The sequence below is a fragment of the Salvelinus sp. IW2-2015 genome, linkage group LG15 (genome assembly GCF_002910315.2).
Source record: "Salvelinus sp. IW2-2015 linkage group LG15, ASM291031v2, whole genome shotgun sequence".
Lineage (NCBI taxonomy): Eukaryota > Metazoa > Chordata > Actinopteri > Salmoniformes > Salmonidae > Salvelinus > Salvelinus sp. IW2-2015.
This window is the reverse complement of record NC_036855.1, coordinates 41,244,421-41,271,726: the sequence shown is the minus strand read 5'-3', so window position 1 is coordinate 41,271,726 and position 27,306 is coordinate 41,244,421. Positions and strand designations below refer to the sequence as shown.

The window sequence follows — 27,306 nt, the reverse complement described above, 5'->3', positions numbered from 1 at the left end:
TGATGACTAATGGCTGTAGAGAATGTGAAGATTATTTATACATTGATTTGGCCAAGATGGTCATGACTCAGTGATATCTTAGAGGATATTGTTATTTTTGTCTAGTGGCATCTTTTCCCCTTGAAAACATAATATGGTTTCAACATAAAATGTTTTTTTTTGCTTTACAGTTCTACAGATCCTAGAAATCCAGTTTTTCAATGATAGCAGTTTACTATGACATCAAAACCAACACTGTATTTCCTAACCACTATCTGTCTCCAGGCGACACATCTTCTACCTTTGGCACCACTGGAGGCGGGACCACGATCACCACGAAGGCCAGGGCCGTGGCAGTGAGTCTCCCCAGCTGAACCACACTGACGATGGGCTGAGCAGACATCCTCACACAGCCTCCCCTAGACGAGTGGGTCTAGACAGGGTGGAGAGCAGGAACGGACAGGCTCAGGAGGGTCAGAATGCCATGGAGGTGGACGGGGTCGGGGTTCCAGACCCCCGTGACACTAAGCGTCTGAAGCGGGGTCCCCCTGACCCCTGCCCCCCCGCCCTGCCCTCAGAGCACGGTTTCGTAGCCAGCGTCCTGGACGGCTGCCGCTCCCCGGAGCAGGGATGCTTCGCCCTTGCATACAGGAAGTGGCTAGACTCTGTGATTGGTCAGTGAGAGATGGACGGACAAGGTCATTGGTCAGTGAGAGGAGACGCTTCCTACTCCACTGGAGATGGGTTACGGTTTAAATTTTCCCCTCTGGCACAGATCTAGGATCAGCTTACTCTCACCCAACCCCTAACCTTAACCATTAGGGCAAGAACTGCAAAATACTGTCCCTAGATCAGCGTCTAGTGGCTGGTAACATTATGCTCGTCTTGAAGGCTCTGGAAGGGGGCTGGGGGATCTCAAAGTTATATGAGGCCCCTCCCGTCTTCCTGGAAATGCCAGGAAAGTGATTCGTCGGCAGAGCTTTGTCTGAGCCAATCCCCCTTCAGAATGGAAATCTGAGTGTGGCTTTGCTCTGAGTCGTTCCACCTCAAAGCACAAGAAAGAGGACCACCAGATTGTTCTGAAATTGTTTCTGTAGTTAGTAAGAGMAGATACGATTAGCATTCCTGTAACATTATTTTGTTGAAATATAATTAGATCTCTGAAATATTAAGCTAATTGATTTCATCCAAATTGACCATTTTAATTTATAAGATTCAGATAGTAGTCAATAAATATAGTACCCAACATCCAATTTGGACCAAACATCTTCCTAACAATGCGTCCCCAAAAAATTGTCAAAGGCCACCCACGGACCCCCTACACCCCATGCCAATCCCACCCCAACAACCAGTATACAGTATCAGTTGTCTATGTTTGACAAGTAGTATGAAGCTGTGGCTTGGAGTATTGCTTCTCCATACTATGTAATGTATTCCCTGTGCATCTGGTGATGTTTCTTTTCCCCCTGTTCAGAGAAATTAGTAATTCAAGTGGCTTGCATTGGTTGTTAAGCAACAAAAGTGACGCTTGCGCAACTATGGGGGAAAAAAGACCTGTTTGGCTTAGATTGTTGACAACATGTAAACTATATTTAGTCTCCAAATGTTTGTTGAACACATACATTTGCACAATGAGCACTTGTTGACTCAAATACATTGTTACAGATGTTAGTTAGCAAATTTTTGCCATATTAGCATTGACATGACATATTAGCAAGTCAAAACACCTCAAAACAAGACATGGTATCAAGAACACACTCCCTACACTCGCAATAACATCTGCTAACCATGTGTATGTGACCAATAAACAATGTATTTTATTTGAAGATGCAACTAGCTGAAACAAGACACATACGATTCCCCACATGGTAGCTTCTTGTCATTGTTGCTCGTTATCTCACCGTTCAGAATCATTGCAAAGCACGGCTTCAGGCCACAACGATGTGTGCGCATAATGTTTGTGACGTTATCAGCCAACCGGTCTATAGATGTTTACCACTAAGTGCCACTGTTCCTGCTATACCGCCACTCTTTTATCCATTTTGCTGGTCTCTTGTGTTTACATCACAACATTTGATTTTACAACTTTGGGTGGAAACAAATAGATTTGTCTCATTATGAAAATAAATTGTGTGGTCCTCACAATTCAAGCCAGTACTCCATGAAAGCAATTCAGCTTGTTCTTATAGCAACTTAATGCTGAAAACCAACTCTTCTTGAATAGTCCAAGAAGTGGCTGCTCTCTGAGAGGGCTATCCCGATGCAATTCTCATATGAACACTTTTCTTTACAAGCCAAACACTTTGATAGAGAAATTGGCTAGGGACTAAATGTTGTGACAGCCTTAATAAAGTAATTAATTGCATGGCAGTCTTATGTGTTTCAATAAAATTATCAGGAAATGGCTCTAAAAGCATAAAAGAGTGTGATGGTGTAGCAGGAACAGTGGCATCTAGTGGTCAAAACCTGGTACTTTCACACTACTTCATGGTAAATAATGCAAACCACTTCAATACTATCAGGGGGGAAAAAACATAATCAGTTTCATAGGGAATACATTACATAGTATGGAAAAGCAATACTTCAAACCGCAGCGTCATACTACTTATCAATCATGGAGAACTGATACTGAATACTGGTTGTTGGTGTTGGGGGTACGTGGGTGGCTTTTACATTTTTTMGGGGATTCCTCATGTCTTACTCATTGGTAGGAAGAAGTTTGGTCCAAATCGGATGTTTGGGGCTATATTTATTGAATATTATCTGAATCCTATAAATTAAAATGGCCGATTTGGTTGCAATTAATTAGCCTAATTTCTCCAAGATAAAATGTAAACAAAATAATGTTTCAGAAATACCTATCTTACCTGTTTCTTACTACAGAAATATTTTGAGAACAATCTGAGATGGTAGGTGTCATGGCTTGCTGAAATAACATGGAACGACTTCTCTGGAAGAGTATGGCTCGTATGGTCTGTTAGTAGCTTAGTTCAGGTACCTCAATACCTCAGGTCTCTCGCAATGTTAGAACAATTCTGTCAAGCAATTCTGTCTGTCGTTTTAGTTTTTTCACTTAAGAGATTCATTCTTCCGGTATCTTTCTTTTGTCTTCCAGTAACTAAATGTATTGTAGCAGAATAGGTTAAGTGAAGCTGCCATGGTTACAGGAGGCTATTCATCACAAATGTTGTTATCAGGTCAATTCCGCAGAATTAAACTAAGGACTATAGTGAGATGAGCAGTGCAGAAAATCATTCATTGTCAACATACAAAAACAAAGAACATAAAACATAAAACTGCATCCCTACGGACAACTAAACAACATTTAGACATTTAGTTTTAGCTCTCAGAGAAATGTAAGTGTTTCGCAAGGAGAGAGGAAAGCAAATAAAATCTAGCTGAGAGAATCAATTCTAGTTGATCCAGGTTTCTTCATACCTGGATGTGAAATATATCTTTATATCAACTGCCAGGCATACAATGGTCTGAGTCACTTCAATTGTAGAGAGGTGCTCGATTGTAAAGAAATGACTGCAAGCATATTCAAAAAATTCTAATTTCCTCAGAAGGTTCTCCGGAAGTACCTAGCTCTCGAGTCTGTCAATGAGAATGATTACAGTACTGTATGTAAGCACAACTGGTATATAGGCTGTGTCACTGCTTTCCCTTTTCTCCAAYAACAACTTGGTGCTAGCCTGGTCCAAGATCTGTTTGTGCTTTTACCCACCCCATTGTCATTGTCAAGCCAAACATTTTGCATGACAATTCCATAAGGAGTTGACAAGCGAGCAGAAACAGACTGGCACCAAGGCTAACTTGGTACCACAACCTCTATTTCCATTCTGAGGGGGAACTAGTATTAGAATCAGACTTGTGAACCTTGTAGGTTTTATAATCCCCCCCAGATCTGATCATCATATTGTCTGCATCCCAAATGGCACACTATATAGGTAATAGGGTGCCATTTGTGACACAATCATACTCTCCTGGAGTGGTTGTTGCTGCTGTATTTTTTTCACGGTTCTGTTTGTTTAGTCCTCTTAATGATACCTGGGCTTGTATTCACAAAGTTTCTCTGAGGAGCGCTGCCTGATAAAGGATCAGTTTTGGCCTTTTGATTTTTATGATTACATGGTCAGGGGGTACTTAATCCTAGATCAGCACTCCTACTCTGAGACTCTTTATTAGAGTAACTCACGATTTACCGATACGCATTAGTCCCTAGTTCTAATGTTCAAGAGAGAACTGTGTTGACAGTCATTGATCTACAAGTCATTTTGCATGCCGAAGAACCCCAGGCAATGTCAGTAGCCTAGCAAAGATTTTCCATTATATTGACAAGATAGTCGAGTGACTGTCCTCAAAGATGGAATGGAGGCGAGTTCAGGGGGGCTCATTACCAATGAGAGGGCAGATACGCGTGTGAACAACAGGCATCACTCTGATTATAATGTTTTTTTTCCAAAGTTGTGAAATGCCACTTGTGTCCACATATATCAGTGCATTTGTAACAACTTAACCATTACAAAACTAATATTCAATCAAATAACCTTCAAGTAGCAAATTAGCAATTCAATGTTTTTCTGACCAAATTCGACACTCTCATTGACCTCTGTACAAAAATGTAATCCATTCTCCGTTTCATGAATTTATTCACAGGTAAATAGTAATTGACTCTTTTTTAAACAATAAAAAATCATGTTTAAAATCAGTACAACCGACTATGCTAGCTGAGGTTCATAGTAGCGTAGCACCCCGTATAATCTGCATATTCAACATCATTTAAGAAATACATTACCTTCAACAGTGTTATCTTGTGAATAAGCCATCAATGTTTTGTGATTATTGGTGTAGTAAAAATGTTAGCTAACGGGTTAGCAATTAGCATGTTTGACATTTCAGTGGAAATACTATCATATTTCTGATAAGCGGTTTAGCAAAAAAAAATACATCCCGTATTATCGGCATACGGTCCCCTGTTATTGGCCACCTTACTATTTTGTTCAATTACAAGATATATCCGTTTTTTTTTTTTTAAAGACACCAACCTCGTATCTGAAGTGTTTACTAGATAGTTGATTAGTTGGCTAGCCTTCCAGTAAAAAAAAAAAATGTCTTGCCTGTCAACTTGTCATTGCGTAGCCCGGTGCGCCCTCCTGTAGAGGTTCTTCACTAGCATCTTGTTCAGTGTTGTAACCAAATATTGTCTCATTATTTGTTTTACAGATTAAGCTTATGTTTTGAGAAAGTAGATAACAGTTTAATACTAACATATAAATGAGTGTGAATAATTTAGGTAAAAAGTTGGATATTAAATGTGTCTCGCAGTCCAATTTGACAAGATACAGCTTGTCCCACAAAATGTGTATATATATTACTTTTTTGACAACTCTCAAAATCTAACTTAATTTACATAAACTGCAATGAAAATTGGTGGTCAGCTAGCTAGAAGGGTGTCTTTAGTCACAAAACGTGCTGTTATTTTCTAGGCCATTTAAATGTTGAGCTTGAAGTGATTTAATCCTCCACCCGCTAGAGAGCGTTCGAAATTAGGGGGTGTCCGATGTTGGGGGGAAATTAGCTAGTCTTCACTGGCATCAGTAATAGCTTTCCTTATATTTCTCATGGAAGAAAATATTTACTTACCATATGAGCAACAAATGAGAACTGCAGAAAAACAATGTCCCTGTAATGTACCCATCCGGGTTCACCATCAGCAATAGTTTTGGTAGTTTTACAGGGTGAAGTTGATCATTTCATAATGAGGACTGCAATCACTGCATGGTCGAAGCAGGAGGAGAAGGGCGCTCCCTAAAAACTTCCAAACTATCAAAACCATTCATTTTGAGACGGGTGAAATCCAAAGTTGTGCTATACATTCATAGATATTGATACATTACTAGCTCAAACACTTTTAATCTGGAAAAATGACAAGTGGGTGATGGTGATTTAAAATCAAAAGTGTGGGGAGAAAAAAGCATACATTGCCCCCTCCCCCTAATCTGATAGTGAGGTAGTAGATGCCCTCCAGTCTCCCTTAAAATGCTAAAAATCTCAAAGTTAAAAGTCAACTAATGTGAGATCATTGTGTGAATTGATTGTCCTTTGGTTATTTATGGTTTATCAATTCCTCATTACATACACTACCATTCAAAAGTTTTAGAACACCTATTGATTCAAGGGGTTTTCTTTATTTTTACTATTTTCTACATTGTAGAATAATAGTGAAGACATCAAAACTATGAAATAACATATATGGAATCTTGTAGTAAACAAACAAAAAAAAAGGGTTCATTCCGATATTACTTTATGAAATCTTTAGAAAATAATTACCTCCGTGTTTCCATGGTCAGATTTTGCCTATGGACTACTTTGAAAAAAGGTAAGACATGCTTGATAATATGAAATAGAACATTCAGGTATCAAAAGATTAAGTATGTTTTCAAAATGCATACTGCCTCCAGCTCACATTGTGAAGTGGTGGGTGACGCGCTTGACAGCCTGTTACCTGCACTTGAATGGGCGGTGTGCTTCAATTACCAGTTGAGAAATAAAAATAGTAGCTCTTTTAATTGTGCACCAAAACTGTTATTAACACACGATTGCGTTTTGAATTGTTGCGCAATGAATGGGCTTATAAAAGCACATGTTTTACTCCAGCAGGAGAAGTCCCGCTCAAAATAGGCTGACTATTGAAAATACACACTGGCCAATTTAATTCCACAAAATTATGCAAATTAACTTATAGACCGATAAACATGATGGTCAAATTTGTTGACTAATATTTCCATAAATTAATTAAAATAATTATTTTGCTATGGGTTTTATTTCTCTCGGGCGGGAACAGTTTTATATATCGCCATTTATCGGCCAATTGCCGGCTAACGGAAACCCTGCCACACATACAGAGAAGTCAGCTAAAACAGATCTAGATACGTATCGAATTGAAATTGAAAGGGGAAGATGCACTTCCCTACTCTTTATGAATACAAGCCCTGGCTGATGGCATGCATTATTGCTCAACAATAGTACCAGATCTGTTTGTTCTCTTGTATACTCCATTGCTGTCCTTGTCAATCCAAACAATGTTTTTTTTGGCATGACAATGAGTGACAAGGAGTTGACGTGACAGCACAACTATATATACACCTTCCCAGAAGAGTGGAGTCTGTTGTAGCAGCAAAGGGGGGACCAACTCCATATTAATGCCCATGATTTTGGAATGAGATGCTCGACGAGCAGGTGTCCACATACTTTTGGTTATGTAATGTATGTAACCGGCAATAACTGGCCTGAATGCCTCTCATTCAGCACGGCATTCAAAATGGCCGCCTTTCTTTGGGCCAACAGCATCAAGGGCGAGGCAGCTGCTCTCATTCAATGTTTTTGATGTTTCAGTGTTTTTGATCTTTCTTCCCTGGAGAGTAACTTGGCTCCTACTAACTTGACAGCTTTTCAGTCCAATGGGGTTTACTACAAAGCAGGATCAATGAGTTAGCCAGCTAACTTCAATTAACAACCAGAAATAGCTATTGATTTTCTGGTCCATTGAGAAAGCTAAACTTAGATATGTGTTTCTGGTTGTTGACTAATTTAGACCATGTCCGTGGCAAACATATCTTTGTAAAACATTTTTTTTTAAATAGTTAGGCAAGTTAGCTGGCTAACTCATTGATCCTGCTTTGTTGTGTACCCCTCAAATCTCACAGACCCACTGATCTGGGTATTATAGGCGTATGATTTAAAGCTTGTTGTCATTAGGAGTCAGTGAAAGCATTGTGTAGGAAGAGTTTATTTTATGCTTACAGCACTATCTCCATAGAAATAGGATTCATGGATAGAATGGAGTCTCAGTTCAGCACATAACATTAAAGGGATAGTTTGGGTTTTGAGTCAGACAAACTTGTGGATACCATTTGTATGTCTCTGCGTTCAGAATGAAGGAAGTTAGGGGTAGTTTTATGAGCCAATGCTAACTAGCATTTGCGTAATGACTGGAACTGCTAGCATTGCACTAACACTAGTTAGCAACTTCCTTCAAACTGAACACAGAGACATAAAAATTGTATACACGAGTTCAAATGACTGGGGTAGTACACAAAGGGCTTCATTGCCAAAATACCGATCTATCCCTTTATAAGATTATACACATTAAGAGATGTTTTTGATCCATTCTCTGCTCATTTTTCTCAACCTACAGTATATACTTGAGGTTTTCAATCAAACACTGAGCTATGGCTCCTGTAATAAGTATTATAACCAGATAATAGGTTACTCTATGGTAAATACAGTATAAAGACCTATCTTTTGGTAGTGTTACAATGATACTTGTTACATTATCTCAAGGTAAATCATCTAAGTWTGTGTTTTATAAGGATGACATTACATTCCCTAACCTGTATATTGACAGAACATATCTTTAGACTGACACATACTCGCACGGTACATATTCAGGTAGGGTTACATTTTGTAAGAAAGGGCCCCTGTCCTGTACCTTTTGTAAATGTAATTTGTTCAGTTGCACAAACCACTATGAACATGATAATAATAACAACGGCAGAACAATTCTTCCACCCTTTATTTGTCCTAGACTAATATATCAATATTTTATAGAGGAGCAGCTCTGATGAACATTGGGCTTCTTCTGTATTATTTTCTGTAAGGTGCAAATGTTATATTTGCAGCTGTTTTCGTAATTAACATTTTCCAGCCCCATCTCAGTTTAAAGGGATAGTTTACCCAAATTACAAAATGAAACATTGGTTTCCTTACCTTAATCCATAGACTGCTTACAGGGTATGACAGCAATCCATGCTTTGGTTTAGTTTCCCTGGAACTGTTTCCACATGCTAACATTGTAACTTTTGTGGCACAAATCCCATTTAAGTCATTGGACCGATATTAGCTTTTTTTCACGCATCATGTCTAAATAATCTGAAACAATCTGAAATTGATTGTGAAGCTCAACAAAGTCACTTATAGTGGATTTGAAAATTATGTAATTTGGGTGAACTATACCTTTTAAGTGGCAGGGCTGAATTAGGCTGAATCAAGTCTAAGATTATTGCTTTAAATGAATAGTTCACCTTTCTGTCTTCTCCTCTTACATTGATACTTCACCACCTATGTATCTCCTCTTAAAGGGATAGTTCCCCTACTCTAACCTCCAGTTAAGCTCTCTCTTATCTTAGATGCATTCTCCTGCAGATCTGCCCCTAAGTCACACCAGTTCATTTGTCTAAGTGGTTATTATACAATACTGTATTATGTGTCTGAGCCACTGCCCACAGGGCAGGCAGGTCAGATTCTCTGTCGGATAGGGAGGGATACTGCTATAGAGTAGGTTGGAAAACCGTTTCCATTTGTATTAGAGACAGACTTGTATTTCTGTTAGGTGTCTGAGCCCTCTCGTTGAGGTGCTACTTAACAGGGCCAGTATTATATGGATAGGAGGGACCTGATCCTAGATCAGCTCCCCTACTTCGAGACACTTTATGAATACAGGCTTAGGCTACTGTCGTGTGTATCTGTAATGTGATCAGAACAGACACTGGTATGAAGCATGTGGCCGAGGGAGGCAATGTCAACACAGACAGACAAACAAACAAGCTTGGAGAGAGCTTGGTAGTTGCCACTGAAGTATTCTCTTCACGGCTGCCGCATAACAAAATGTGACAGAGCTCAAATGGATCAAAAACCAAACTGACGTTTTGAGTGGAAGGAGCAGGGGCAGGCTCTTTAGCGCTTGTAGCACAACATAACAATCAACTTGCAACTGTATAACGTTCCCAAGAGGCTTAGCTAGACACGCTTGAGACATAGGCCTAGACAAGCATTCATAAAACATTCATAATGCCACTGTGAACAGACAAAGCAGCTCATAACAGCCTATGGCAACAGCTGTACACAGTACTAAGGTGATGTAGATCTAGTGTGTTTTAGGGGCAGACAGTAGAGGCAGTAATGTGTGAAGAAGTCATCAGTCACACAAGCTGGGAAACACATCATGACTGTTGTAGGTGGATATTGGAACAGCCACCGTGTCTGTACTATTGGAGATCATTGCAGAAAGAGTTCAAATGCAGCCTTACCTTCTATCACTTCATTTGGATACTGTGTGCAGTGTCGGCCATACGTCTGCCCTGTCCTGCCGAAGGCACTCTTGTTTTTAGTTCACAACATTTTACCTACGAGGGCTTCCATTTAAGTCCTACTACTACTACCATGTTCTCTGTTACCTATGTTTGGAATAATTAAGAAGACAATATATAACCTAAGCATTATGTAAGAGACCCTTCTCATCTCAAAACCACTGTGTCCTGAATGATGAAAATCATTTATCAAACTATCAAAGCTACATTTGTTTTTGTTGTTTTAGTTTTCTCTGAGCTGTCAATTGTTGTCAGCTGTCATTGAGTAGTTTTCATTATGTCTGTGTCAGCGTCTTTTGAATGAATGAATGCAAGCATATCCTTACTCTTTTTACCACATGGGTTTGTTGTATTGCATACTAGGCCTACTTACAGACATTAGAACACAAACGTTAGAATATAGGAATTATACATAAACTCAGCAAAAAAATACACGTCCTCTCACTGTCAACTGTGTTAATTTTCAGCAAACTTAACGTGTAAATATTTGTATGAACATAAGATTCAACAACTGAGACATAAACTGTACAAGTTCCACAGACATGTGACTAACAGAAATTGAATAATGTGTGTCCTTGGACAAAGGGGGGGTCAAAATCAAAAGTAACAGTCAGTATCTGGTGTGGCCACCAGCTGCATTAAGTACTGCAGTGCATCTCCTTATGGACTGCACCAGATTTGCCAGTTATTGCTGTGAGATGTTACCCCACTCTTCCACCAAGGTACCTGCAAGTTCCTGAACATTTCTGCGGGGAATGGCCCTAGCCCTCACCCTCCGATCCAACAGGTCCCAGACGTGCTCAATGGGATTGAGATCCGGGCTCTTCGCTGGCCATGGCAGAACACTGACATTCCTGTCTTGCGGTAAATCACGCACAGAACGAACAGTATGGCTGGTGGCATTGTCATGCTGGAGGGTCATGTCAGGATGAGCCTGCAGGAAGGGTACCACATGAAAAGGAGGATGTCTTCCCTGTAACGCACAGCGTTGAGATTGCCTGCAATGACAACAAGCTCAGTCCGATGATGCTGTGACACACCGCCCCAGACCATGACGGACCCTCCACCTCCAAATCGATCCCGCTCCAGAGTACAAGCCTCGGTGTAACGCTCATTCCTTCGACGATAAATGCGAATCCGACCATCACCCCTGGTGAGACAAAACCGCGACTCGTCAGTGAAGAGCACCTTTTGCCAGTCCTGTCTGGTCCAGCAATGGTGGGTTTGTACCCATAGGCGACGTTGTTGCCGGTGTCTGGTGAGGACCTGCCTTACAACAGGCCTACAAGCCCTCAGTCCAGCCTCTCTCAGCCTATTGCGGACAGTCTGAGTACTGATGGAGGGATTGTGCATTCCTGGTGTAACTCGGGCAGTTTTTGTTGCCATCCTATACCTGTCCCGCAGGTGTGATGTTCGGATGTACCGATCCTGTGCAGGTGTTGTTACACGTGGTCTGCCACTGTGAGGACGATCAGCTGTCCGTCCTGTCTCCCTGTAGCGCTATCTTAGGCGTCTCAAGGTACGGGCATTGCAATTTATTGCTCTGGCCATATCTGCAGTCCTCATGCCTCCATGTAAGCATGCCTAAGGCACGTTCACACAGATGAGCAGGAATCCTGGGCATTCCAGAGTCAGTAGAAAGGCCTCTTTAGTGTCTTAACGACCGTTCCACAGGTGCATGTTCATTAATTGTTTATGGTTCATTGAACATGGGAAACAGTGTTTAAACCCTTTACAATGAAGATCTGTGAAGTTATTTGGAATTTTACGAAATATCTTTGAAAGACAGGGTCCTGAAAAGGGACGTTTCTTTTTTTGCTGAGTTTATATGCAGAATCATTATTTTTTATAAAGGTTCATTTAGTTTTTAAAAGATAATGTAGCTTCTTACTTTCTTTGTACTTTTTCTAATTTATTGTAAAATTGTTTTTGGAGGGTGTGACAAATGTTAATATGCCTAGCAGCTCATCTTTGATTATTTCTGTATTTATTTATAGAGTAATACAATTAATTATATACACTGTTTCAACATAAATCGTTTTTATCAACTGCTTACCAAGCTTAATAAAGCTCATCTGGAATATACAACTTTGTCAGTACCTGAGAGGTAAAATAGGTGAAGAATGGGTAGTAGGTGGAAAATACGTAATAAACATGTAGGTGATGGTAAACTATTTATTTACATCTCTGACTAAAACTTCCTTGCTATTCCATTGCCATAGAATACTTCTCTCTTTCACGTGTGCCTATCTAGCTAAATGTTTGGACATCACATGACAGCCTATAAATTGAATCAAGTTGTTTCCCCATGACTAAGTACAGAACTGACAAGAATAATGGGGTAAAATTGAACTCACATGCAATATAGCATGGATATGTGAAACGGACCAGAAATGTGTGTACTCTAGTTGAAGACAATATAAGCCTTTCAAGACCGCTGAAGCGGCCATCCAGTGCTGGACAAAAATCCCCCCATTTAAAGATGCTTTTTGCATTGTTTGTAATCCCCCTCTGATGTCACGGTGGCTGGGGAGGAGGGGTAGGGTAGGGAGGAAGCTCGCTCACAGCACAGACCGACTGCTGCCCAGCCTAGCCGGGTAGAGTGAGAGAGGTCTGGAACGAAAGATGGTGGAATTGCAGGGAATGGAACTTGCAGGAACACCGATATTGAAGATCCTGAGGTGAGATGAATTACCGTTGATTCGCGCGAATTGCTTGTGAACGCACGGTTGCGTGTGCATGCGATATAATGGGGTTTCAACAGAGGAACACTTTCCGAGTATTTTTGCGAACGAACTGTAGCACTAGCAGAGATTGTCTGGGCGAATGGCACTTGAGTGGCCAGGGTAGCGCAGTCATCCTGCTGCTGATACTTTTTCATGCTCATGGCCAGCAGGAGATTGTTGTTCTATTAAAGCAATACAAGAGTTAGGCTACAATGTATCAATGTAGCGGAGGGAATAATTTAAACGCCCACTTTGTTGACATGAAACAAACATTCTATGCGGCCGATAGAATATTTTCTAGGCCAGGTCATTCATTTGCAGATGTTCGGAAGGCATTGATAAGCTTCGATCATTTTAAAACAATAGAAAATATTAGATATAATACACTACAGCAATTTATCTATGGACAACATTATTTTCTAACTTTCAGAAGATAAAAAATTGTGATGATGCTTTAAATTGCGCAACAAGTGCATTCGTTGTTCTATTCTGTTTTTTTCCCTTCTGTTTTTCAATGAAGATAACAGTGCTTGGCTGCGTGACAGTTAGGCTATAACAGGTTTGCTTTGCATTAGGTTCCATGGCATGAGGCTACATCCCTAATTTGGTGGCTTTGCCAAAAAAATAGGTGTTTTTTTCCCAAGTGATGCGGCCCCTCCTAAACCTGACCAGGATGGCCACAACAGTGCTATTGATCTGGTCTGATTCATCCTGATTCATCCTTTTTGCAGACTTGGCTTCTGTAACAAGTGAGCATTCATTACGATGCGTTTATAATTGTCACTGCCTCGCAGCTGCCTCCGCCGTCCATGGGGATTGGGGCAAGGTCGTTTTTTTTTTTTGCCAAATGGTGCGCTATGGTCTGTGAGCTGATGAATGGCGGTCCGGGCCCGGAATACGCAAGCGCAGTAGGTGCTTCYGATTTTGCATTCCTGACAAATATTCGTCCTAATTGTCGCCTTGGCTCATCCGTTTCGGAGCAGGTGGCAAGGAAAAAACTATTGGCGTAATTAAAGTAAAAGTATGTTATGTCAATGTTTTGGGGTTTAGGAGTTGTTTCTGGGTTTTCTATATTCATACCTCTCCGCTTGTCTGTGTTTTGTCCACAGACTAGTCGCGGCGCACTCGTTCTCTTCATCCTACCGATGATGCAGGTCGCAGAAAAGTATTACCCAGCCTGTATGTCATGTGTTGTCTATATGGGTGGAGATTGATTAGCGAATGGCGGTCGCATTTTTATTCTTTAATAGCATCAAAATACGTGGTTCACAACCAAATGCTATTTGGAGAACTGCAAAATCAAACGACCCCAGCCATTAATTATCACAGAAATATTAGGTTTAAAATTCTGTGGAACAGTATGCAATGTCAACAACTACTCAACCGTATCATAAATGTAACGTTACTGATTTACTTGTGGAATCGCGCATACAGTGCAACTTGAAATAGATCCACAATACACACTAACAAGTCACAACAAAGCCAACTTCAAATGCGACATCCAGTGGCTGATTTAGGTATAGGCGACATGGGCAGCCGCCCATCTTGACCGGGGCGGCACCCGGCGCCCGCACAAAAAAAACATTCGGAATGGTGACATTTGCGCAATCGGTTTTCTATCGCTTATTTTCAGGTCACGTCAATGATATCATGTCACTGATTGGGGCCGTGGGTTAATTAACCTTGTCGGCGTGGGCGCCCTGATTCTAGTTTGTAAGCCACGCAGGCTACTGCCTGGGAAGGTCTCCCACTCAGAAGTTGAGATGGGGAAGCCGGACGTAGGGGGAGCGGGGGAATCTTTCAAATAGCTCATCTCTAACTTTGTACAGTACTAATGAAATTAGTTGTGCAATTTAGTTTGTGTGTTTCTTGTTTGAAGTGCAGTAGTGTAATAATCAGTTTTTCTTCTTTATGTGTGTTATTCTATTGTGTATTTGTGTGATATAGGATTTGTGCAATTTAGTTTTATTTGTGTGTTTTTTGTTAGCAATACGGTAATATTGTAATAATTCGATTTTCTTTTTTATTTGTATACTACAATTTGTTTCTATTTGTCTTATTTTTTTATATTTCTGAGTCATATTTTTGTATATATTTTTATATGTTTTAAATGTTATGATTATTTATTTGTGTTGTTCCTAATATCTGGTTGTTTTTTTGGGGGGGGGGCATACAAGCTAGATCCGCCATCCATAGCATGTGAGTTTTGAGTTTGGGGAAGCCATTTTTTTTCTTGACCTTTATAGGCATCTACCATTGCACTTGCAGACGGGCAATTGTCTGGCCAATTGTGCGCCGCCCTATGGGACTCCCTATCACGGCCGGTTGTGATACAGCCTGGAATCGAACCAGGATCTGTAGTGACGCCTCTAGCACTGAGATGCAGTGCCTTAGACCGCTGCGCCACTCGGGAGCGGTCATATAACTCAATCACTGTTAGCGAAACAGACAGTTCTGAACAGCCACAACTTTGGTTTTAGAAGGAGGGGGGATCATTATAATTATTATATATATATTTTTTTTATCCAGTCAGAAAAACACTCCAAACCGCCTACCCGACTGCTCGGAAGTGTCCACGTGGTCCTGAAGCACACCGTTGCCTCGTTTTGTATCACATTCCAATGATAAAACTAAGGGGGACAAAAATGCAATTTCAGAATGTGTGGGGGGGTGTCCCAGTGAAAGTTGTGCCCCTGGTTCTGAACAATGCATGCCTGAGCTCAGTGAAAGACTAAGCCTAATCAGAGACGTTTCTTCTCCTTTCTTTGCACAGGAAATGTGGCCTTTGATAAACACATTTCATGCAGTTCTACTATGCTTTATATGACTGGAGACATAAGCAACATATTTTTGAGTACAACACATTAGTAGCCTACTCTATTGACACTGACAAAAAGATCAGTAAAAACGACCTTGTCTTAATCTTACCTGACCAAATTCACATAGAAATGTAGGTTATAGATCTATCATTCCACTTGAAACCAAGTCAAAGAAGCGGTAGATATGTTCTATGTGTGCTATTTCTATGCTCCCCGTTCTTACATTTTGTTTTTGTGTCTTTTGGTTTTGTACACTCAGCTTCAAACAGCTGAAACAACAATATTTTTTGGTTGCGGAAAATACATTTCACAGTGGTTTAGATGGTACAATGATTCTCTACACTATACTAGCTTATTTTGTCACATAAACTGAAATTAGACAAACTAAGCAGCCAGGAAATGCAGGATTTTCTGCGTAGTGTAACTTTAAGTGTAACTTTAAATGCAACCATCTCTAAAAACTGGTACTGATCCAATGATAATGACAGTGATTATTCATGCACTCACCAGGGATATGGTTTTGCTCTACGCTGCTGCCAATAAGATAGGCTACTGTTCGCTCAATTGGGAGTTGAGAATTTTAAGCAATAGCCATTAGCTTTTTAAACTATGTTTCTCCTACGACTGTATTTTGAAATATTGCAAAATGCCTATTCAACTACATTTCATTCACTGACCACTGCAATTCAACAATCAGCTATTTGTTAGGCTATTTGCCAAGCGCTGCCCAAATTGCGGGTTAAAAACAATCCACAGCAAATTTTTAAAGATGCGAATGATCCTCTGTGGCCAAATCATACTCTCTGGTGTAAAATTTTTTATGGTTTTATTTATTTCTGTATAGGCATTTTGTAATTATATAGCAAATGTAATTGAATTTACTTTAGAGGAAGCTTATCTTCCCTTAACCTATTGGACGCGCCGCCAATGTCGACATTAATGTGAAAGTAACCAGTGCATAAAATAGCTGGCTGCAAGGTTTCCAAGGCCGAGTTCAAATACCGACATCAAATTCAAAAGCAATGAGCGCACTGCCTAAACGGCTGACAAACAAAGCAAACTGTCTGGCACTGCCTATGCTCTCTGCTGCGAGAAAGGCGTGCAGGCTGGCAGCTTCTCTCTCAGCGATGCTCCGCATGGTCCTAAAGCCAGCTACCAATTACAGCCGTTACATTTTAGGCAGGATTGGAATGATTTTTGTCAACTTTTTTTATAGCCTACTTTGACATATTTTGGCTTGAGCTAGTGTATGGCACCTGCCATACCCAACTGTAACCCCTCTTGATGTTCATGGTGACAGTCGTCAACCCCCTTCAAAGGTACATAGAGACACATTATGTGCATTTGCTGAAAAGGCTGCTTCTGTTAAATGTTTATGACACAGATACTAGCCCTACAGTGTTGCTAAATAAGTCTTACTTACCCCAATTAATCTTAGTCTTTTGAGATTAGCGGGTGTGTGTTTGTTTAGYCAATCAGCATAAGAAGCATATGGCGTGTGTAGTCCGAGGGAGGGTAAGACCAGAAATATATCACTGCTTTAAAAGGATTTGCAGAATTCTTGATCCTCTTCTTCCATGTTGAGCCAGTAAGCTGTGTAATTGCTGAATAGGATGTATTATAAACGGTTTATCACCATGGAAATTGTCATAAATAGGACAGGATTGATATCTAATTGAAAGACTAATAGGCTTAGTCCAGTGGTCAGCAAACCTGGTCCGAGCTTGGTGTGTGCAGGCTTTTGTTCCAGCCCACCACTGGCTGTTTTGTCGAGCAGTTGATAAGTTGAGTCAGGTGTGTTATTGCTGGGCTGCAGTAATATTCTGCACACCCAGTAGCTCTCTAATCGATTATGTAAAAGTTGTAGAAGTTAAGGAGCTTTATGACCGTCATTGATTCTGGCATTTGACTCTAGTGTGTGCATTTGATTTCTGCGGCTCTTTTCCTTTTGGCAAACACTCAAGTGCATTTGTCTTGGAAAGGCGAGAAGGAACGGGGTAGAGATCACAGATCAGAAATGCCCTTTCTCTGGGTAGAAGAGGAGTGAGGCTGTATTTTCCTGGTGTGTTAGGCCAATCTATGACCTTTCACTGGAGCCGTCTGTCTGTCCCTGTTTCAGAAAGAGATGTGATTGGTGGACATCAGGCAGAATGAGATGTGGTTAGAGCTACTTCAGAATGAGATGTGATTGGTTGAACAGCAGGCATACCTACATGGCAGGCTTTCTGCTGGGGTGGAGGTTGTCAAGAGGAAGAATGCTACAAAAGCTGAGAGATATGAGTGAAGGAGGGGAGGAGAGAGAAGAAGGGAAGGGGGTAGTGAGGGAATATAGAGATGGAGGTGGAGTGAGGGGAGGAGAGGGAGAGTGAGAGATGGGGACTCTGACCTACAGAAAGGACTTCTGGTGTGAACACCCCCTCCCCTTCCTACCTCCTCCCTCGGCTCCCCTCTGAGATATGGAAGTCAGAGTTGTGGAATTGGTTTCCATGACTAATTTTCGCTCCAAGGAGAGAGAGAGTGTGTGTGTTTAGCACTCTGCGTGGTCCTTTTTCAGGCTCCCAAGTGGCGAAAGTGGCCTCTCTTGCATCTCAGTGCAAGAGAGGCGTCACTACAGTCAATGGTTCTACAGGCTGTATCACATGGGACTCACATTGGGAGTCCCATAGGGCGGCGCACAATTAGCCCAGCGTCATCTGGGGTAGGCTGTCATTTTAAATAAGAATTTGTTCTTAACTGACTTGCCCAGTTAAATAAAGGTTAAATAAATAAAAATTCAGAGGCGAAAATGCACATCTGTTATTGACCAGCATGTTGAGAGAGATAGAATATGTCGGGCTAGTATCAATATCACTCTACTCATTCACACACACACACACACACACACACACACACACACACACACACACACACACACACACACACACACACACACACACACACACACACACACACACACACACACACACACACACACACACACACAGCATAATATTGCTATTATTTTGGGGACCCTTAATGATGTTGTCGAAAAATTTGTTTTTAATTTGTAATTCTTCACTACATGTGTTTCATTGTCTGTCTCTGTCATAATGGTTGTTAGTTTAATTGCAGTACTGTCAGTGTCTCTTATCATTCTTAGCAGTCGTTTTCTCAGTTACTCACTGTCAACGTCTGCACTGGCTGGCTACCCACACCACTCTCTGCTACGTGCATATAGATTACTCCTTTTAATTTACTCTCCAATGGAGTGATAACAAGAGGAGGAGAGTTGTTTTGGAGATTACAATCAGAGATAGTCTATTACAATTATGAACTACCTTCTTGCCCTTTGTGCTGTTGTCTGTGCCCAATAATGTTTGGACCATGTTTTGTGCTTCTACCATGTTGTGCTCCTGCCATGTTGTTTTGCTACCATGTTGTCATGTTGTGTTGCTACTATGCTGTGTTGTCATGTGTTGCTGCCTTGCTATGTTGTCTCAGGTCTCTCTTTATGTTGTGTTGTCTCTCTTGTCGTGATGTGTGTTTTGTCCTATATATATATATTTTTTTTTAGTTATTTTTAATCCCCACAGGAGGCCTTTTGCCTTTTGGTAGGCCGTCATTGTAAATAAGAATTTGTTCTTAACTGACTTGCCTAGTAAAATAAATGTTACATTCAAAAAAAAAAAAAATTGACGTGGTTTCTCCTCTCTTAATGCATGTTTTTCACAATACAGTATGTTGTATTTGCTCAAATTTAATATACAAGTTGATGGCTCATTCCCACATTGGTTTGGGTATTTCACTAATTTATGTACAGTATTTTGCAGAGTAGGTGTCCAAACCAGTTAAAAGTTTGGGCACCTACTCATTCAAGGGGTTAAGTTTATTTTTTAAACATTTTCTACATTGTTGAGTAATAGTGAAGACATCAAAACTTTGAAATAACACCTATGGAATCATGTAGTTACAAAAAAGTGTTTAACAAATCGAAATATATTTTCGATGAGATTCTTCAAAGTAGCCTTGATGACAGCTTTGCACACTCTTCTCTTGGCATTCTCTCTACCAGCTTCACCTGGAATGCTTTTCCAACAGTCTTGAAGGAGTTCCCACATATGCTGAGCACTTTTTGGCTGCTTTTCCTTCACTCTGCGGTCCAACTCATCCCAAACCATCTCAATTGGGTTGAGGTCGGGTGATTGTGGAGGCCAGGTCATCTGCTGCAGCACTCCATCACTCTCCTTCTTGGTCAAATAGCCCTTACACAGCCTGGAGGTGTGTTGGGTCATTGTCCTGTTGAGAAACAAATGATAGTCCCACTAAGCCCAAACCAGATGGGATGTCGTGTCGCTGCAGAATGCTGTGGTAACCATGCTGGTTAAGTGTGCCTTGAATTTGAAATAAATCACTGACAGTGTCACCAGCAAAACACTCCCACACCATCACGCCGCCTCCTCCATGCCTCCTCCGCCTCCTCCGTTCACCTACTCTGCGTGTCACAAAGACACGGCGGTTGGAACCAAAAATCGCCAAGTTGGACTCATCAGACCAAAGGAGAGATTTCCACCGGTCTAATGTCCATTGCTTGTGTTTCTTGGCCCAAGCAACTCTCTTCTTCTTATTGGTGGCCTTTAGTAGTGGTTTCTTTACAGCAATTCACACAGTCTCCTTTGAACAGTTGATGTTGAGATGTGTCTGTTAATTGAACTCTGTGAAGCATTTATTTGGGCTGCAATCTAAGGTGCAGTTAACTCGAATGAACTTATCCTCTGCAGCAGAGGTAACTCTGGGTCTTCCTTTCCTGTTGCGGTCCTCATGAGAGCCAGTTTCACCATAGCGCTTGATGGTTTTTGCGACTGCACAAATTTCCGTATTGACTGACCCTCGTGTCTTAAAGTAATGATGGACTGTCATTTTCTCTTTGCTTATTTGAGCTGTTCCTGCCATAATATGGACTTGGTATTTTACCAAATAGGGCTATCTTATGTATACCACACTTACCTTGTCACAACACAACTGATTGTCTCAAACGCATTAAGAAGGAAATACATTCCACTCATTTAGCTTTTAACAAGGCCCACCTGAGTCAGAAGCAGTCTAAGGCACTGCATCGCAGTGCTAGAGGCGTCACTACAGACCCTGGTTCGATCCCAGGCTGTATCACAACTGGCCGTGATCGGGAGTCCCATAGGGCGGCGCACAATTGGCCCAGTGTTGTTTGGGTTAGGGGAGAGTTTGGCCGGTGTAGGCCGTCATTTTAAATAAGAATTTGTTCTTAACTGACTTGCCTAGTTAAATAACGTTAAATCATTTTTTTTTTAACATTTAAATGCATTCCAGGTGACTACCTCATGAGCTGGTTCTCTCTCTATGTAGACACATTTCATCTTTCTCTCAGGGTTGGTGCATGTCATTTCAGCAAGCCATGACACCCAGATTGTTTCAGATTGTTCTGAAATGGTTTCTGTAGTTAGAATCAGATAAGATTAGTATTCCTGCAATATTATTCAATATTATTTTGTTTTAAGACAATTTGGACTCTAAGAAATTAAGCTATTTGATTGGACACAAATTAGCCATTAGTAGTACTTTCAAGTATTTTTACCTTACACCACTGCTACAACCAGCACTGCAACTACAATGAATGAGGATTAAAGGGAGTGGCAATAGTAGGAACAGTGGTATTTAGTGCGAAAAACCTTGCATTTCCACACGTATTTATGGTGGGAAATGCAAGTGACTTCAATGGCTAATTTCTCTGCACCAAATTCACTGATAATACACTTAGTGTGTTGTGAATTCTGTACTGAATGTTTTGTAATGTTTTTTAAATTGTATAACAGCCTTAATTTTGCCGGACCCCAGGAAGAGCAAGGCAGCAGCTTATGAGGATCCATAAGAATTACAAATATATAGTATGAATAAACAATATTCCAAGCTGCAGCTTCATACTACATGTCAAACATAGAGAATTAATACTGTATACTGTCCGTTGGGGTGGGCCTGGTGTGGGGGGTCCCTGAGTGGCTTTTTATTTTTTATTCTTCATGTCTTACTCACTTCATGTCTTACTCACAATTTTCCCTAAAAATGAGTTGAAATTGAACAAAGTATTTGGCCACCACTGGGTTGTAGCATTCAGTTTTTTTATATATATTTTTAAACTGCACACTGAAGACATACATATGTGGATACGAAAATAAATTTGAATTTCAACAGTTTTCTGGAAGAAATTGTGCATTATTTGAAAAAAGTGCAAGGGTGGCAATATTTTTGGCCACGACTGTATATGAATCTATACATTTACAATTAAATGTATATTGCCAATTTGGGTGCAATCAATTAGCTTAATTTCTCAGAGATCATATTATATTTCAACCAAATAATGTTCCAGGAATGCAAATCGTATCTGTTTCTTACAGAACCTCTTTCTTGTGCTTTTTGAGGTGGAACGACCCCCTCAGTGCTGCATATTGTGGTGGTTGTCTCTTTGTTTACATTATACATTTTGCGGTAAATGCTCTCATCTGCTCCTGTGGTGTCTGTTTAGGGCCCAGGGGAGCTGACAGGATACAGAGCAGGCGTTGGAAACTGACTAATTGACTTAAGCACGTTTTAGTAAGTGGCCTAGCAGTAGTGATTAACGTGTTATGGGTAAGAAGGAAGGATCTATGTGCAAATGTATTTGTGGCCGGAGGCAAAGTACATAGGGGGCGGGGCCTATGTCTGTGACAGAATGTAAACTTTCTGCACTTGCTCTTTCTCACTCAGTAAATTTCCATACACCTAGTTCTTATCCACCCTCCATTGACCCAAACAGATACATTCATTATACATGTAAAGTAATCAATAAGTTCTAGTATGGTAACATGAATAAGTATATTTCAAGCTAGAATCCAACAGAGGCTAATCCTGGGGGTACAGTACAGTGTGTGTGAAGGTGTGTGTGTCTCCAGCATGTTTTCCTTCTGATTTATACCCCTACAAGGGACTCTCCCTTCCTCCCTGACTGTTTGTCAATGCATGGGCTCGCCACACCGTGTCCACATAATGATATAGGGGCTGTTGCTGATTTCCTTAGCTGTCCTGTCCTATCCTTCTCCTCTGGGTCAGTAGGAACGCCATTGAGCTTTCTTTCAATATGAATCACTCTCTAGAGTAGTTCTGTGGGTTGATATGGCTTAACAATGACAGAGGCAGGCAAGGTTAGGCAGCATTGTAGTAGCTCTAACACCAGCTATTCTGTTTTATTTACCACAGAATTATGTTTCTGTATTCTGTATTAACAACACTAGACTGTATCAGCAGCTAGTAAATGCTCTCTGCCTCTTCACCGTTTTCATCTCTTATGCTGAAAAAGAGCTAGTGCTGTGTGAGTCTGTGTGTGTGTGTGTGTGTGTGTGTGTGTTGTAGATATATTTTTGTGAAGAGCTGTCAGGCTACAGGGTATAAGAGGTCATATGTAAGGGTCATATATAAGGGTCATATGTCTGGTTGGTGTGATTGATGTAGAAGATTGAGCTCCTAGAAGTCACACAGTGAGAACACAGGGATGGAGCTGACAAGATGAGTGTCAAAGGCTCTGGTCAAAAGTATTGCACTACTGTATATAGGGAATAGGGTGCCATTTGGGACGCATTCGAGATCTCACAGGACCACCTCACAATACAACATGGTCTGTCCATTACAGTCTGCTGGTCTGCTGCTGCTGGTATTCACTGTTCAAGACATTTTTATCTCCTGTCTGCCTCCAATCACACTGAATGTGAAGCAGGGGGACTGAAGCTTGTTGTTGAGGCTAGAATCACACTGTCATGCTGCACTATTTGTACAATGGTGTTTTCGAGTGTCACGATTCAGAATACAGTCAAATTAAAGTATGTTTTTTGTTTATTCAATTGACGTCATGCAGACATGGGATTTCATGGGAAAATGTTTGTCTTTTTCTCGATCTTAGATATATGGACTGTGTCTCAGAGGCCTCTGTGGATTCCCTTTTCCCTTTTTCTCTTTCTTTCTTTTTTTTCTCTCTCGCTTCCTACCTCCCACTCTCTCCTAATGAGCTGTCAGTATGTGGGAGAATCATTCAGGAGCAATGAGACATCCTCACAGGTGAACGGGACACACGCGCGGACTCTCTCTCTCACTCTTTCACTCACTCACTCTTTCACTCACTCACACACACACACAACACACCAACACACACACACACACACACACCACACACACACACACAACACACACACACACACACACACACACACACCACACACCACACACACACAACACACACACACCCACATATACACACACACACACACTGTATATATACACACATATACATATACATACACACACACTGTATATACACATACGAGAATCCATTCTATTAGTCTGTGTTGTTAATGGTGATATTTTTTGCCACATTTTTGTTGTTAATTACCCACCTTCTAAATCTCAGCAGTCAATAACTGATATATCTACTCAACAGGGGATGCAGGAAACAGATTACCAAATGGGCTCCACAAACCTAATTAGCTGCTTATCAGTGTTCCTCAAGCTACTGCTCAAGAGTTCTTGGGACTGTGTGTGTCACTGTATTTTGCGAGGACATGAAGGTGTGTTGTGTAGTGTGCCCGGAAGGACCAGATCATTTAAGATATTTAAGATGGACCAAAGATATTTTAAATGGTTTCTCTACCCAGTGCTTTGCATCACCCTCACCTGGCACTCCTCACTCATGCTTTCCTTATTTCAGCTGTATGCCCTGACCACACCAGTGTAGATACACACAGGAGCTACACACATACAGTACTGTAGGTATTGAAACTTGGCACAACTAAGGTGCCCTTGACTGGATGTAGGTGAGTTAGTGACCACCTAGGGAGTAGCTACGACCTACATAGTAATCTATCAACATCAATATCTGGGACAGTCCTAGAGCTACAACCATCTGAATGAAATATCTGTAAATACCTTTTAGGTTAGGCATACATTTGAAAGAAAGAAAGGCCTATTACTCTGCTGTGTTGTAATACCAATAGCATATCAGCATAATTGGGTAGACAGAAAACATATGGCCTGTATAACCTACACATAACCTCTCTTCTGTGCATCAGACCTGGGTTCAAGTAGTATTTGTTCTCTTTCAAACATCCTGAATGTTTGCTTGAGCCAGCCTATTTGAACCAATGGTATGAATGGACAAAGCAATTGATCATGTGATACCATTAATTCCAATGTGAAGATTCAATAGCGCATTGGAAGCCAAATTAAATCAGTTAAAATGGCTTCCCATGGAGACATAAAATGCGCAGTTTGAGCTAAACTAGGAAGAGACGTTGCAGGCTAGCTCAGTGCTGCCTCCTCTCATTGAGTAACTCAAGTTCAAGGCTGACCGGGGTACTGCAGGCTGGCATTATTTTATTTATTTAACCTTTATTTAACCAAATTCTTATTTTACAATGACGGCCTACCCCGGCCAAACCCTCCCCTAACCCAGACGACGCTGGGCCAATTGTGCGCCGCCCTATGGGACTCCCGATCACGGCCGGTTGTGATACAGCCCAGGATCGATTAGCAACTAAATTATCCTTAAAAATTTGTGCAATTTTGAAATAATCTGTTCAAGGACATACATCTGGTGTAGTATAAGCAATCATTGGTACCATGTTTGTGTTCGATTTTTTAAATTTTATTTACACAAATATTGACCACGAAGATCACTATTTTTCTATTTACTATAATGGGGATCCTGTTTTCTGCTAACAATGCCTGGAGTACCGCGGTTGGCCTTGAACATCCGTGGCTTCAATGAAAGGGAGCAGTCGTTCTCCCCTGATTTTAACCCATGTCTGGGCTGGATGGATGGATGGATGGATGGATGGATGGATGGATGGATGGATGGATGGATGGATGGAGTAGTGTGCCATATGGCTTTGTGTCTATTTCTGGCCTCTGCTTGGTTTGCTATTAGATTATATTAATAGATTACAATAGATTATTGTTATGAATCATAGGCTTTGTCCCAAATTGCACCCTGCTACATATATAATGTGGTGTACTACTGTGTCACTAGTACTATTACAGTGAAAGGGAATATTTAATGTGGACTAAACCTTAGTTAGCTACTACATATTAATGATATCTGTCAGCGGGTAGTCCTCTATGTGGGAATTTATGTTAGAATTGGAAAAAATACATTAAAAGAACATCAAATTGATCAGAATTCTTTTAATGAAATGTTTTATTTAACCTTTATTTAACCAGGTAGGCCAGTTGAGAACAAGTTCTAATTTACAACTGCGACCTACAAGTGCGACCTGGCAGTTGCCACCTACAGTGTAGACATTGTTKATTTTGTAAATGACTATTGTAGCTGGAAACGGCAGATTTTTTTCTGGAATATCTAAATAGGTGTACAGAGGCCCATTATCAGCAACCAGGTTTATCATTATTAAAAGGCTAATTGATCATTAGAAAACCCTTCTGCAATTATGTTTGCACGGTGTTGTGGAAAATATTAAATAAAATACTCAGATACTGAAGCTTGTGAATTCAATTAGACTTTAATTGCAGAATGCAACAAAGCCGAGCACCTCCATGGAAGTACTGCTTTCTCATTCTTAGTGCTTGGCTTTTATACATTCTTTCCTTTACATAACATCATCACCCCATTTGCTTTGTTACATAGTTTTCATTCTCTTATTGGCTCAGATATTGGGGCATAAATTCTATTGGTGGTGTGACATGCATACCATTTAGCTAATGTTCCTGTCCAAAGGACTTTACAAGTTCAGACCTACATTATCAATGTATGTTTAACTTGTGTGCGTGTCCAGTAGCCTTCACAAGATCAGATATGGCCCAAACCAGTCACGTCTTGTTAGTTTACCTTGCCTCATCTACACAGATTCTGCTTACGTTCTGTTRTTTTACATGTCCAATAGTCAATTCGATGTTGATCTAGCTTGGACACTCACATAGGTTTAGCCTTCATTCTGCTTACATATGTCTAATATTTAATATTTAATTACTCTTTCTACTTCAAAGAGAACAGTATAGTTTACTGAAAATCCTCCGATGACTGGAAAATCTCTAACAACAGCTGAAACTGTTGTTCTGATTAAAGAAGCAATACTACTGGCCTTTTTTAGACTAGTTGAGTATCTGGAGCATCAGCATTTGTGGGTTTGATTACAGGCTCAAAATGGCCAGAAACAAAGGACTTTCTTCTGAAACTTGTCAGTCTATTCTTGTTCTGAGAAATGAAGGCTATTCCATGCGATAAATTGCCAAGAAACTGAAGATCTCGTACAACGCTGTGTACTACTCCCTTCACAGAACAGCGCAAACTGGCTCTAACCAGAATAGATAGAGGAGTGGGATGCCCCGGTGCACAACTAAGCAAGAGGACAAGTACATTAGAGTGTCTAGTTTGAGAAACAGACTCCTCACAATTCCTCAACTGGCAGTTTCATTAAATAGTCTCAATGTCGACAGTGAAGAGGCGACTCCGGGATGCTGGCCTTCTAGGCAGAGTTCCTCTGTCCAGTGTCTGTATTATTTTGCCCATCTTAATCTTTTCTTTTTATTGGCCAGTCTGAGATATGGCTTTTTCTTTGCAACTCTGCTTGGATTAGCTATCAC

At 40.7% G+C, this 27,306-nt stretch overlaps 2 protein-coding genes across 2 annotated transcripts in view; both read left to right on the top strand.

The window, feature by feature from the left end:
• The window catches only part of LOC111974575 (protein prenyltransferase alpha subunit repeat-containing protein 1), an 89,645-nt gene extending 79,969 nt beyond the window's left edge, over positions 1–9,676 (top strand). The window contains exon 7 of the mRNA XM_024002410.2: positions 265–9,676. Coding sequence (XP_023858178.1) covers positions 265–661 — 397 coding nt within the window. The 3' untranslated portion in view covers positions 662–9,676. The remainder of the gene's footprint in view (positions 1–264) is intronic.
• A 2,961-nt stretch (positions 9,677–12,637) lies between these two features.
• Positions 12,638–27,306, top strand: part of apba1a (amyloid beta (A4) precursor protein-binding, family A, member 1a) — a 127,898-nt gene continuing 113,229 nt past the window's right edge. The window contains 1 exon segment of the mRNA XM_024002381.3: positions 12,638–12,811. The gene's annotated coding sequence lies outside the window, so the exon portion shown is untranslated.